The sequence below is a fragment of the Anomaloglossus baeobatrachus genome, chromosome 3, assembly GCF_048569485.1.
Source record: "Anomaloglossus baeobatrachus isolate aAnoBae1 chromosome 3, aAnoBae1.hap1, whole genome shotgun sequence".
NCBI classification, from domain to species: domain Eukaryota; kingdom Metazoa; phylum Chordata; class Amphibia; order Anura; family Aromobatidae; genus Anomaloglossus; species Anomaloglossus baeobatrachus.
This window is the reverse complement of record NC_134355.1, coordinates 84,607,243-84,622,174: the sequence shown is the minus strand read 5'-3', so window position 1 is coordinate 84,622,174 and position 14,932 is coordinate 84,607,243. Positions and strand designations below refer to the sequence as shown.

At 50.0% G+C, this 14,932-nt stretch overlaps 1 protein-coding gene across 1 annotated transcript in view; it reads right to left on the bottom strand.

Annotated features, from left to right (window-relative positions):
* The window catches only part of ESF1 (ESF1 nucleolar pre-rRNA processing protein), a 136,556-nt gene that overhangs the window by 44,015 nt on the left and 77,609 nt on the right, over nt 1-14,932 (bottom strand). The window contains exon 10 of the mRNA XM_075339281.1: nt 2,868-2,989. Coding sequence (XP_075195396.1) covers nt 2,868-2,989 — 122 coding nt within the window. The remainder of the gene's footprint in view (nt 1-2,867; nt 2,990-14,932) is intronic.

The following is a 14,932-nucleotide window of genomic DNA, read 5'->3' as shown; positions in this document are numbered from 1 at the left end:
TAATTAAAATAAACGACATGGGGTCCCCCCTATTTTTGATAGCCAGCTAGGGTAAAGCAGACAGCTGTAGCCTGCAAACCACAGCTGACAGCTTCACCTTGGCTGGTGATCAATTTGGAGGGCTCCCCAGGCGTTTTTTTAAAAAAAAAACAAAAAACGTGGGGTCCCCCCCAAATTAGATCACCAGCCAAGGTGAAGCAGACAGCTGGGGTCTGGTATTCTCAGGGTGGGAAGAGCCATGGTTATTGGACTCTTCCCAGCCTAAAAATAGCAGGCCGCAGCCGCCCCAGAAGTGGCGCATCCATTAGATGCGCCAATCCTGGCGCTTCGCTCCAGCTCATCCCGCGCCCTGGTGCGGTGGCAGACGGGGTAATATATGGGGTTGATACCAGCTGTAATGTCACCTGGCATCAAGCCCTGGGGTTAGTGATGTCACGGCATCTGAACAGATACCCGACATTACTAACCCAGTCAAGTAATAGAAAAAAATAAAGACAAAAAAAAAATTTATTTGAAAAAAAAACTCCCCGAAACATTCCTCTTTTACCAATTTATTGAAAATAAATAAATTTCGGTCGCTGTAATCCATTTTGGAGGTCCCAAGCCGACTCTGGATCTTCTAGAATATGGGGGGCACGTTCAGGGAACGTATCCCCCATTTTCTGGAAGAGCAAGCTCTCCATGAGCAGTGTGGGTGCAGTAATCTGAGAATACTGCACTCACACTGCCCCGGTCCAACCTAGGGCAGAGTGACCTGCAGTAACCTCATTCTAGAATATGAGGGGCACGCTCACAGAACGTACCCCCCATTTTCTAGAACAGCAGTCTCTCCATGTGAGGAGTGTGGCTGCAGATTACCGCACTCACCCTCCCCCGGTCCACAGTGGAGCAGCCTGTGCAGTAGCGACGTCAGCATCCCTGATTGCAGGGATCCAGCTGACAGCCGCTGTCTGCGCATGCGCCACCAGTATTCAAGAAGGAGGCGGCGTGATCGCGGGGCCGGAGCACCAGCAGCCAGGTAACGTATGACCGGGGGCTGGGGGGGTTGACGGGGGGACCTGGGGACAACTTTCTGCCGCATGTGACGTGTCACATGCGGCAGAAAGAACAGGATGAATGCGGCCGCCATCTATCACGCTCCGGAGGGGGAGGGGGGAGGCGGCTCTGGAGACCGAAGGGGGCTCCGGGGACCAGAGATCTCCGGTGTACCGGAGGAGGGGGTCAGGGGGAGGACATTTCCCTCCGATCTGAAATGTTTGATCATTTCAGATTGGAGGGATATGAATGCAGAGCCGGCGGCGGCGGGAGTTTTCAGCGCGCGTCGGCGCCATCTTGGATTTTCCGGAGGGGGGGTAGGGGTGGTGGGGGGACTCTCCGGTACCGGGGGCTTTGGGGGCACTAAGGGCTCATATTTATTTCTCATCTGACATGTTTGATCACGTCAGATGAGAAATAAATCAATTTTACCGGCCATTTATTTTTTTTTAATGTTGTCGCCGGTATACGGTGTATACCGGCGATCGCATTAACGGGGTCCAAAAAAACCACCCCGATTCATAATCTTGGGGGTCTCAGCTACCTCCGGGTAGCTGAAACCCCCGAGATTTTTCGTCACTGGGGGGCGCTACAAGCTTTTTCCGGCCTGACGTCTCAAGACGTCGGAACAGAATAAGTACCCTGTTTTTCCGACGTCTTGAGACGTTAGGCCGTCGCTATGGGGTTAAGAAACAAAACCAAACAAAAACTGCAGTGCCGCTGAGCACAACTTTTGTCTGCAGCGCTGACATCACATTGATAGCGCTGCAGCCAATTAAGGAGCTCAGCAGCTATTTCAATTCATGCCGTTAACTCAGGCAGGGCCGCTAAGGTCAGTGATCAGCTGAAGTGCTATTGATTTTATTTTAAAATAAAATACCAGGAGCAGTTTCAGAGACTTAAAGGGAACCTGTCAGGTGCAATATGCACCCAGAACCACAAGCAATTCTGTGTGCATATTGCTAATCTTGCTAATCCCTGCCTAACTGTCCCTGTATACACTAGCATAGATAAAGAGATCTTTAGAGAAAGTATTTCTAAAGATCTTTTATCATATGCTAATGAGCGAGGGTACTAGTCACCTGGGCATTAGTTCCCCGGCCAGTCGCCCCCATTAGCATGTTAGTACACCCCTGTGGGTGTGCCATCATGCTAATGAATGCGCAGTGTCAGAGGATGATCTCACTCACCTCTCCGATGCCATTGCATCTGACGGGGGATTTCAGTTCAGTGTGCATGACCCCACAGTTTGGGTCATGCGCACTATGAAGCCGAGTGTACGCATCCTGGCTTCAAACTGAAATAGTGCGCATGACCCAACTCCAGGGTCATGTGCACTGAGCTGAAATCCAGCGTCAGGCGGTGATGGCAGCGGAGAGGTGAGTGACATCATCCTCTGACACTGCACATTCATTAGCATTATAGCACGCCCACAGGAACGTACTAACCTGGTAATGGGGGCGACTGGCCGGGGAACTAACACCCAGGGGACTAGTCCCCTCGCTCATTAGCATACGGTAAAAGATCTTTAGAAATACTTTTTCTAAAGATCCCTTTATCTATGCTAATGTTTACAGGGACGGATAGGCAGGGATTAGCAATATGGACCCAGAACAGCTCGTGGTTCTGGGTGCATAGTGCACGTGGCAGGTTCCCTTTGGAACTGGACCTGGGGAGGGAAAATAGAGCGCTTTTTTTCATCAAACTGCAGCTGGGGGATATTTCTCTATTGGATGTGCAGAATTTTGGGAATTGCCCCCCTCCTTCCATCACTCATGTACACCCCTGGCAGTTAGGTTTAGGACATTTTCAGCATAGGGCTTTTACATTACCTTCTTCTTCCTCTTCAGCTTCTTTTTGTCCTTTTGTTTCTGCAGGTACTTCTCCCATGGAGTTAGTTTATCTTTTCCCTCCAGTTTGTTTTTAACCATCTGTTCTGCGCTTTCCTTTAGCCCTGGGGAGAAAAGAAATCCAAATATTAATTTATCTTACCAGCGGGCCCAGAACACTGCCGCCTGCTGGATCATTTCCATTACTACAAGGACCAGTTTCTATATTGGGAATGTCAGGTTCCATATCTACTGCAGTTATAGAATTCTACCAGTTTGTCCGCAGTCGTTCCGGTGGAGGGTTGCGATGTCTTGATTTATTATTGTAATTGTAAAATATTGTATGGATCATTTAGGACGAGTACAAGTTTCCTGCTGCATCTGGTATTCTAAAAAGAAACAATAAAAGTCGCTGGGACATTAATCAGAGACTTATTTTGCTGTTGTCTGGATTCGAACTCCATCATAAAATGGGCTTTGAAGACGCAGATGAGAATATATGGAAATCACTAGATCTTTGGTAACGCCTCATTTAGCATCAGGTCTGGAAATATGAAGCATCAAGGAAAGAAAAATAAAGGACACGGTGATTACCAGACGGGTGCCGGCCAGAGCCAAATGTTTAGAGCTAGCGCTAATGAACCTCGGCTTCTAATTAGACTCTTAAAGTAACAGCGGAGTAATGTGTCTGATAAGAGAGAGCCATTGCTGCCGATGTAGTGAGGAGCACCATGGCACACGGACTGGCACCACAACACCGGAAACACATCTCTGCACTAGAAGCGCCGGCAGGGGTTAGGACCCCGGTAGACCATGGGGCCATTTTTATTTTGCATTCCAAGCTTATAGGACGCCACTGTTGTGATCACAGTAACATCTCTATGATTAACCATATTGCAGAACTGTTTTAAACAGTTGGTCAAGGATAGAAAAACGCACAGCGTCTGCCAGAAACAGTGTCACTGGCATCAATAAACCACTCATACAATAATAATTCGAGATGAGCGGATCCGTGGAAGTTCAGCTTTTGTGGGTTCAGCCGGACTTTAGATAAAGTTTGGTTCAGGACCTGGACTTCACCTGAACCTCAATGGAAGCCACTGATTGGGCACTTCAGGTCTCTACCTACATGCAGCCAGCCATAAACAGAACACTTCCGTGGGTGGGTCACGCTCTAGGTTTTGCCAGTGACCCAATTACTAACAAGCTCCAAATTCCAAACCTCCCACTCCCGTCTCAAAGAGGTCTCTTGTGCTGCACCAGTTCTCTGGAAGGTGCTACCCCTGACAATCCGGTTAATTCCCAACATCCATGTTTAAGCAGGAGCTAAAAACTTCATCTCTTTAAACAGGTCTATCATCCTTCCTTTTTCACTAACTTCTCCATTTCCCCTTTGTTTACATTATTCATCCCACTGATCCCTCTATGTAATATCATCCCCCCACACTCCAGTAGCGCTTCATGAATGGACATAGCTACTGGCTGGTGATCGGACCATGAAGCTTTGTGTACTACCTCATTATTAATACGGACCACTGTGCAAAACAAACTTTTAATATCATTCTATTTCCTCATAGATTGTAAGCTCTTGTAAGCAAAACATGCACCTTCACCCGATACACCCCAAATAAATCACTCCACCTATACACCTTAGGTGGAGGTCGGCTGAAGGATGGTTTGGCCAGCAGCTCGCTCAGCTATCTTTTTTGATCACTCTGCTGAGATCGCCTGTGTTTTCTATGAGCGAGTCGCAGCCAGACATCTCTAGGGGTGGCTTATCTCATAGAGAACAAAAGGATCAGCAGTCCAAAACCAGACATACCCAGATACTTCAGTTCTCGGACATTAATATGTCTGGGGTCCCCATACACTAAGGGCCCCCTTCACACACACGTGTCTCCGGTACGTGTTAGGTCCATGCCCACATGTACCGGAGACACAAGCACACGTAGACCCATTAAAATAAATGGGTCTGCGCACATGTGCGTGTTTTACCATGGAATGTGTGTACGTATGGAGCATACGCGTGTCCGTGTGCTCCACACGTAGACATGTACACGTTTTCTCCGGCATCACGGGTGTCCCACGGCCCGCACCCGTACCACATGGATGTAGTGTGGATGCGGTTCCGTGTGACACGCGCCGGAGAAAACTCACGTGTTAGAGAAAAAAATAACAAATCTTTACTCACCTTCTCCAGCCCTGCAGTCTCTGCCGCTGCTGTCACTTGCTGCCGACCGCCACTCATTATGCTCATTTAATATTCACTTCACTGCGGAGGAAGCTGCTGCAGCGGGGAGTCGGCAGGACCGGAGACCGAAGATCAGCACCACGGACAGCGACGCCAGGGACAGATGAGTTGAAAGTTCTCGTTCTCCGTGTGTTATCACGGATAACACACGGAGAACACATGTAGTGCCATAAACACGGCTCACGGAGGGGAAAATGCACCGTTGACACGTCCGTGAAACACGTGCGTGATTTTCACGGACATGTGAAGGGGGCCTTAGACTGTGGGCAGAACTCGTCAATATAAGCCGACGTTAAATAAGGGCTTTACTTCTATTATTGCACATCTGTCTTTGAACATGTAAAATCTTAAAGTAAAAGAGCCACGGAATATGTTGGGGTTATGGGTCTAAAAAGATAAGGTTTTTAGAGCACGCTTCAAGTAGATGTCAGAAATTAACTGGATTGTCTTCGGTAGTGCATTCCAGAAAACTGGTGCAACACCAGAAACGTCTTGGAGACGAAAGTGAGATATTTGGATTATGGAGGATCTTAAGGCGGCGTTACACGCTACGATTTACCTGACAAAATGTCGTCAGGGTCAGATTCCGTGACGCACATCCAGCATCGTTCGCGACGTCGTTGCATGTGACACCTACGTGCGACTCTGAACGATCGCAAATAGGTTGAAAATCGTTGATCGCTGACATGTCGTTCAGTTTCAAAAAATTGTTCATCGTTTGGAAAGCAGTAGACATATTAGTACGTTTGACACCCTGCAAACGACGAACAACATCCACACGACCGCCTCGGTCAAACAATATATCGCTGAACGATTTTGCGTCGCTTGTGAGATCGTTACGTGTGACCGCTACAAAAAGACCTATGTGCGATCTCGGCAAATCGTAACTACGATCTGGGCGTGTCACATCGCTAATGAGATCGTCAGATAAATCGTAGTGTGCAACGGGGCCTTTAGTCTTAGGTCACTGGCAGAACCTGGAGCGTGGGTAGGGTGACAGCCAGAGAGGAGGGAGCTTTTATGATGCTGTGTATGATTCTAAAACATTGGTCAGTTTCTAATTTTGCAAGTCATCTCTTCACATCATTTGGCTACAATACCACACTCAGTGACACTTATTTTTCCTAAAGAGAAAGGTTACTGTGATCACAGCAGGGGGTGTATAAACTTAGAGTGCAAAATACAAATGGCCACATGGTCCCTAGTGATCCTAAACCCTTGTCTCCAGCAGTTTGTCAGATGTCAATTGTGGTGGCCATATATCTTAACGTAATGAAAAATTTGGGATTTTCTAATTTTTATTTTACTATATGTATATATTTTTTTTCCATGGCATCTGCCTTGTATGAAGATTACTGGATGGATGTAAAAAGACGTGTATATTTTACTTTAGGGGGAAAAACCACCAGGGAACAGCCAGGAATAAAACGCTTCATAAAATGTTATTGCACGGAGTCGTCTGCAGCTGGTTTAAGGAGATTCCAAATTTGATGTCTCTATGCTAGCTGCCGGATTAAATGGACCTTTATTGACTGCAGTGCTGCGCCTCCGTACACTTATATTCTGTTAGTGAGCACTATGTGTATACAGGTATATATGCTTAATTCATCGGCAGATGGCGGACACCGCCGTCCCAGTCATTACTACGTTAACATGGAGCTTAATGGCTTGTATTCAGTATATGTAAACAGACAATTTTGGACTTATTTGCTCAGTCTGATCATAATACTTGGAGTTTTTCATTTTCCATTTAGCAGCAATGCATAGTGACAGATCAAAGTGCTCAGGGGACCATTCATCCCCCACTGGGAGGTGTAATTACCAGACCATGGCATAAATCCCTGTCCTTTTATCAGCTCTGGGCACTAGGAAAAAAAGTGATTAAATTAGCATTTCCTGCATGATCAGCGGTGGAGAAACGTTTGATGGCAGACAAGCAGTACTTTGTATGAAGAAGAGCACATCTCTGGTCACTGGTGTAGACGGAAAAGGGCCCCTGAGCAAATACAATAAATGGGCCCTATGTGTGGCGCCCCTGAGGCTTCCGTCACCACAGAGGTACTGCACCTCAGCCAGAGGTGTGGTATCCCATCCTGGGTAAGAAAGGGGTCTTCTACCGGTTCACAGACAAAGCCTGCACACACCAATTGTTAGGTCACACACCGGGTCAGGGTTTAAGGCAGGTACTCCATTAATGCTGAGAAGCAGCGACCAGTCTACCTGGTTATGGAGCCTTAAGTCCCATTCGCTGTCCTAGAGGGGTGGAGCCTGGCAGAGGGAGTGTGGGAGGAGTCAGTGAGGTAGTTGGAGAACCGGTTAGAACCAGCCAGGTATGGTCAGAGGGAGTTTTCAGTCAGAGTGAGTGACAGTTGATAGGAGTCAGTCAGTCAGAAGGCTTAAGAAGAGAGTTCATGGTGAAGACCCTGGGGTCCGGCTAGACCCAGGTGACATCGAAAGAAGGGGTTCCAGAGTGCCACGGATGTGCGAGGGGCCTCCGTGGGCTTGTTCCAACAAGAATGCTGGGTTGAAGGAATCTGGCCGCAATAACAGGGACGGTCCCCAGGCAAAAGGAAGAGAAACATTTCTTTTAGCAATCTGTGAGCCCGGGCGATTGCTGTAGGCAGCCGAGGCCACAACCTGCCACCCATCCTCTGTAAGGGAGGCTTCAAAAGGACCACGGTCAGCCACCCTTTAGTCAGGGCTCGGTGGCGGAGGCGCAGGGCAGTCCAGTAAAGGTCAGCGCTAGAGAGAAATGGCCAAGAGAGACACATTGAGAGGTGCACCGGTACTGACCCTTGACCTGTTCGGGATCGGCGGAGGCCCACAACAGTGAATCCTGGCACACCACGGGGAAACCGGTCAGCTGCAGTTGTAGAACAGACTGAGTAAAACATATTGACTACAAAGCCTCGTGTTGTCTGCTTCTTCCTGCGCCCCATCCATTTTCATCAGAGACCTTCCTAACGGTCGCCTCTGGGAACCCGCTCCACCTTTGGGGAGCAGAAATACCTAAGCTGCCACAACACCAGCCCCGGGAGACCCGTCCAGCAGCCATGGCCCCATAGCCACAAAATCACAGGTGGCGTCACAAATTTTTACTTCATATTAACTATAACTCCCATCATGATCATCTCCCCTTTATTATTGAGACACCGCCAGGGTCACAGAGCCGGACCCCCGCCACCGCTGACATCCCCGGACTAGTCCAACCCGGTTCTGAGTGCCCCCGATCCTGGGGCGGGCGAGTCATATGCAGTCCAATAACTCATCAAAATGTATAACTCCACCAACTCTGGAGATAGAAATAGGACCCTTAACCTCTTGGGCCCCTCAGCGACTGCACAAGTTGCACCAATGATATTTCCGCCCCTGTTTCTGTGGATCGGGCAAGGTACAAAACACTAGGACTAGAGATACTGTAACACTCACAGCCGGTGTAGGAGCAGAGAGTGTGATTATTGGACCCACTGAACCAAAGGGAGGGGAGGCCGGGCTTATCCATTAGTGGTAGGGGTTTAACCAAGCGCTCATTGCGAGGTGGACGCTAGGTACCACTCCCAGAACACTGACTGGGACTGTGGCAGTTGACCCCCAGGACAGGAAAAAGACTTGGGTATGGACACAGCTGCAGGCAGGTACAGGTGTAATTCAACAGGATGAGATTAGTGCACAACATCTCAAAGTAAAAGGGAGGGTTAGAACAACACGGGAATCAATAAGGCACCATTATTGCACTTTTTAACCATAGTATTGCAGATTATACTGGCCACAGTAAAATACACCAATCCCAATAAAGTCCCCCAAAATGTAATGCAAAATCTCACCCACAGACACAGTATCCCCCACAATGTGCTGTTAACTGCAGAAGAACCTGTGTGATGATGGGGCAGACAGGTATGGACAGATATGGTGAGCACGGCAGGGACAGATAGGTATGGGAAGGCAGTCTCGGGTACAGGAGATGTACACATGGGTATCAGAACCTGACAACTAGCTAGAGAATCAGGACACTGACTAACTAAAGTTGTTGCACAGGCACCTCCCCTAATGGGGAGCTATAAGGTGAGAGGCATTTCCTGGAAATAGCGCGCTTGCATTTAGGAGGAGGGCCGCTGCGTGCGCGCACGCCCTAAGCACACTCCCGGGAGACCTGGGCTGAGTGCACAGGCCCTGTGAGGGGAAGGAGGCAACAGCACACGTGATTGACTGGGAGGGTGAGGATGCAACCCTGCCGAGGCGGTGAGTAAGTCGGCGTCCCTTAAGGGATGCCGGGGCTACGGATACCCACTAAACAGAGTCTAAAGGTGAACAGTTTTCCTTGTGGAGAGTACCAAGCCGTTGTAAGGAAACTTATAAGCCAAACAATGCTTATTAGTGATCTTTCAGGGCTGTACACATCACATTAGCTGCATTGTGTGCTCATCTGATGGAATGGTCTCTGCATATGTCCATCTTCATTCCATAGCAGACACTTTCTTGTCCGTTTACCTTTCACTCTGGGGACCAAATTGTTCGAGAATGCTAAGAAAAACAGAGCTCCTAAGATAAAAGCCAGCCTGTCTACAGCTTCAAAGCAAAGGAAAATAAACTCGCTTTGAACCGTCAAGGATGGCCTTGATAAAGGACATGACGCCTGCCACACAGGGGCTGGTGCTGCCGGTAAATGAATCTCAACACTTCGGAAATCCTCCACATGATATCAACTCTTCTAGTTATATTATTTGTTCAGTAAAGGTATGAAAATGTCTAGTCTAAAACTAAAGACTTGGCGCAGACCCGAGTGCGGATCCCACATATTGTAAATCAGGTGGTGTGGCAGGTTTCATCTCTCCAGGTAGTTTCAGCATTAGTAGGTGGGTGCCACAACCATGGACCTATGAGCTTCTCCATGTAAGTTTAAAAAATAATTATCTGGGTGTCTCCGCACTGGGGGCCAAAGCTCCAGAAGCTGCTCCATTCATAATGAAAACACCGCAGCGATCCCCTTTTGAACCTTTTACGACACGTGCAGAGTGCCCGGTAGTTCTGTTCCTGACACACTGGAAATACCAGCTTAGTCAATCACTGGCCACTTTGGGACCCGCTGAAGCCACAGATTGACTGAAAGGCATTTCCTTTATGCTCATATGGGGTCAGGAAGCAGAGACCGGCGGGTGCAGGAGCGGAACAGGAGAAGCGGGAGGATGTGTGACATGAGTAGTGCTTCCTTTGTATTTTTTTTTCAAACTAGTCTATTCCCAAACGTTTCCCCACTGGACAGCCCCTTTAACAAGACATTGACTACTTATAAATGTAAAAAAATCATTATTTAAAAGGAGTTGTCAGACAAACTCCAAAATTTTTTGTAAGCTAATCTGTGCTGTATTGTCAAATAAATCACCCTACATTACTTTCTTTTCTTGTCTAACTTTTGTTCCTCTTGAATTATCACTTTATTCTCTGCAGCTCTTTGTTTACATGCAGCTCAACCAAACATGGCATGCCTGACTGCAAAATCATGGTAGGAGCGGTCACACGACCGCTCTGAGCCGGGGGAGAGGGGATGACAGCAGGGCTGGTAAGTAGTCACTATCTACTTACCTGCCCCAATGTAGCCCAATAGTGTAATAAAATGAAAAAGTCAAAATAAGCCGGATGAAGGGAATTTTGTTTACTTACCGTAAATTCCTTTTCTTCTAGCTCCTATTGGGAGACCCAGACAATTGGGGTGTATAGCTTCTGCCTCCGGAGGCCACACAAAGTATTACACTTAAAAGTGTAAACCCCTCCCCTCTGCCTATACACCCCCCCGTGCATCACGGGCTCCTCAGTTTTGGTGCAAAAGCAGGAAGGAGGAAACTTATAAATTGGTCTAAGGTAAATTCAATCCGAAGGATGTTCGGAGAACTGAAAACCATGAACCAAGAACAATTCAACATGAACAACATGTGAAAACAAAAGAACAACAGCCCGAAGGGAACAGGGGCGGGTGCGCGGTCTCCCAATAGGAGCTAGAAGAAAAGGAATTTACGGTAAGTAAACAAAATTCCCTTCTTCTTTGTCGCTCCATTGGGAGACCCAGACAATTGGGACGTCCAAAAGCAGTCCCTGGGTGGGTAAAAGAATACCTCGGTAAAAGAGCCGTAAAACGGCCCCTTCCTACAGGTGGGCAACCGCCGCCTGAAGGACTCGCCTACCTAGGATCCACCGAGCCAAGGTTGACTTGGAAGCCTGCGACCCTTTACGCTGGCCAGCGACAAGAACAAAGAGCGCGTCCGAGCGGCGCAGGGGCGCCGTACGAGAAATGTAGAGTCTGAGTGCTCTCACAAGATCTAACAAGTGCAAATCCTTTTCACATTGGTGAACTGGATGAGGGCAAAAAGAAGGTAAGGAGATATCCTGATTGAGATGAAAAGGGGATACCACCTTAGGGAGAAATTCCGGAACCGGACGCAGAACCACCTTGTCCTGGTGAAACACCAGGAAGGGGGCTTTGCATGACAGTGCAGCTAGCTCAGACACTCTCCGAAGTGATGTGACTGCCACTAGGAAGACCACCTTCTGCGAAAGGCGTGAAAGAGAAATATCCCTCATTGGCTCGAAAGGCGGTTTCTGAAGGGCCGTTAGCACCCTGTTCAGATCCCAGGGTTCTAGCGGACGCTTGTAAGGAGGGACTATGTGGCAAACCCCCTGCAGGAACGTGCGTACCTGCGGAAGCCTGGCTAGACGCTTTTGAAAAAACACAGAGAGCGCCAAGACTTGTCCCTTAAGAGAGCCGAGAGACAAACCCTTTTCCATTCCGGATTGAAGGAAGGATAGAAAAGTGGGCAAGGCAAATGGCCAGGGGGTAAAACCCTGATCAGAGCACCAGGATAAGAAGATCCTCCACGTCCTGTGGTAGATCTTGGCGGACGTTGGTTTCCTGGCCTGTCTCATAGTGGCAATGACCTCTTGAGATAACCCTGAAGACGCTAGGATCCAGGACTCAATGGCCACACAGTCAGGTTGAGGGCCGCAGAATTCAGATGGAAAAATGGCCCTTGAGACAGCAAGTCTGGTCGGTCTGGTAGTGCCCACGGTTGACCCACCGTGAGATGCCACAGATCCGGGTACCACGACCTCCTCGGCCAGTCTGGGGCGATGAGGATGGCGCGGCGGCAGTCGGACCTGATCTTGCGTAACACTCTGGGCAGCAGTGCCAGAGGAGGAAATACATAAGGCAGTCGAAACTGCGACCAATCCTGAACTAATGCGTCTGCCGCCAGAGCTCTGTGATCTTGAGACCGTGCCATGAATGCCGGGACCTTGTTGTTGCGCCGGGACGCCATTAGGTCGACGTCCGGCATTCCCCAGCGGCAACAGATCTCTTGAAACACGTCCGGGTGAAGAGACCATTCCCCTGCGTCCATGCCCTGGCGACTGAGAAAGTCTGCTTCCCAGTTTTCTATGCCCGGGATGTGAACTGCGGAGATGGTGGAGGCTGTGGCTTCCACCCACAGCAGAATCCGCCGAACTTCCTGGAAGGTTTGCCGACTGTGTGTGCCGCCTTGGTGGTTGATGTATGCCACCGCCGTGGCGTTGTCCGACAGAATTCGGATCTGCCTGCCTTCCAGCCACGGCTGGAACGCTTTTAGGGCTAGATACACTGCCCTTATCTCCAGAACATTGATCTGAAGGGAGGACTCTGGCTGAGTCCAGGTACCCTGAGCCCTGTGGTGTAGGAAGACCGCTCCCCACCCTGACAGACTCGCGTCCGTCGTGACCACAGCCCAGGATGGGGGCAGGAATGATTTCCCCTTCGGCAAAGAAGTGGGGAGAAGCCACCACTGAAGGGAGGCCTTGGCTGCCCGAGAAAGGGAGACGTTCCTGTCGAGGGACGTCGACTTCCTGTCCCATTTGCGGAGAATGTCACATTGAAGTGGACGCAGATGAAACTGCGCAAATGGAACTGCCTCCATTGCTGCCACCATCTTCCCTAGGAAGTGCATGAGGCGCCTCAAGGGGTGCGACTGGGCTCGAAGGAGAGATTGCACCCCTGTCCGTAGTGAACGCTGTTTGTCCAGCGGAAGTTTCACTATCGCTGAGAGAGTATGAAACTCCATCCCGAGATATGTCAGCGATTGGGTCGGTGTCAATTTTGACTTTGGGAAATTGATGATCCACCCGAATCTCTGGAGAGTCTCCAGAGCAATGTTCAGGCTGTGTTGGCATGCCACCCGAGAGGGGGCCTTGACAAGAAGATCGTCTAAGTAAGGGATCACCGAGTGTCCCTGAGAGTGTAGGACTGCTACCACTGTTGCCATGACCTTGGTGAAGACCCATGGGGCTGTCGCCAGGCCGAAAGGCAGTGCCACAAACTGAAGGTGTTCGTCCCCGATGGCGAAACGCAGGAAGCGTTGATGCTCTGGTGCAATCGGCACGTGGAGATAAGCATCCCTGATGTCGATTGATGCTAGGAAGTCTCCTTGGGACATTGAGGCGATGACGGAGCGGAGAGATTCCATCCGGAACCGCCTGGTTTTCACGTGTCTGTTGAGCAGTTTGAGGTCCAGAACGGGACGGAAAGATCCGTCCTTTTTTGGCACCACAAACAAGTTGGAGTAAAAACCGTGGCCCCATTGCTGAAGGGGGACAGGGATCACCACTCCTTCTGCCTTCAGAGTGCTCACCGCCTGAAGAAGAGCATCGGCTCGCTCGGGGGGCGGAGATGTTCTGAAGAAACGAGTCGGAGGACGAGAGCTGAATTCTATCCTGTAACCGTGAGACAGAATGTCTCTCACCCATCGGTCTTGGACATGTGGCAACCAGGCGTCGCAAAAGCGGGAGAGCCTGCCACCGACCGAGGATGCGGTTTGGGGAGGCCGAAAGTCATGAGGAGGCCGCCTTGGTAGCGGTTCCTCCGGCGGTCTTTTTAGGACGTGACTTAGACCGCCATGAATCAGAGTTCCTCTGACCCTTCTGTGGCCTGTTGGACGAGGAGAATTGAGACCTGGCTGAGGGCCGAAAGGACCGAAACCTCGATTGTACCTTCCGTTGTTGAGGCCTGTTTGGTTTGGACTGAGGTAAGGACGAGTCCTTTCCCTTGGATTGTTTAATGATTTCATCCAATTATAAATAAATATAAATAATAAATGTATACAATATAAGCATATAAATATACACTTCGGCACCCAGGGGGGCCAGCACCTAGTAACAGGTGCGGCTTACCGACCGCCCTCAGCGATTGTGTGACCACCAGATTCCCTGCCTGGGCCTCCCAGAGCTGGAGCTCGGAGTTGTCTCCCCTCTGAAGTTCTCCAGCGTCAGAAGTGCTGATAGGAATGGCTGCCAGCGTTCTGAGAGGAGGAGGGAGCCGTGGGCGTGCCTCAGAAAGTGCGGGAATCTGGTGCCCCACGGTGCTCAGTGAGGGGGGAGGAGGATACTAAGTATGCTCCAGCCCTCAGCGCTGACGTCCAGTGCAGCGTCCCGCCCTTACCCCTGACTGGCAGGCCCGGGGGCGGGAGTATGCGGTACTAGGCCGCAAAAGCCGGGGACTAAAGTCATAAGCGCGGCCGGCAAACAAGCGCGGTCAGCGCGGTAGTCCCGGCGCACAAACACACCCAGCAGCTGCTGCAGCGTCCATTACACAGGCGCTCTATGCGCCGTCCCCAAGGGGACACAGAGTACCTCAGAGGAGCAGGGCCTGTCCCTGACGATACCCGGTCTCCTGTCCAGCAGATTCCCCCAGGGGCTGCGGAGGGAGCACGGTCCCAGTGCATGGTGACCGGTTAGGATCCCACTTCACCCAGAGCCCCTAAGGGATGGGGAAGGAAAACAGCATGTGGCTCCAGCCTTTGTA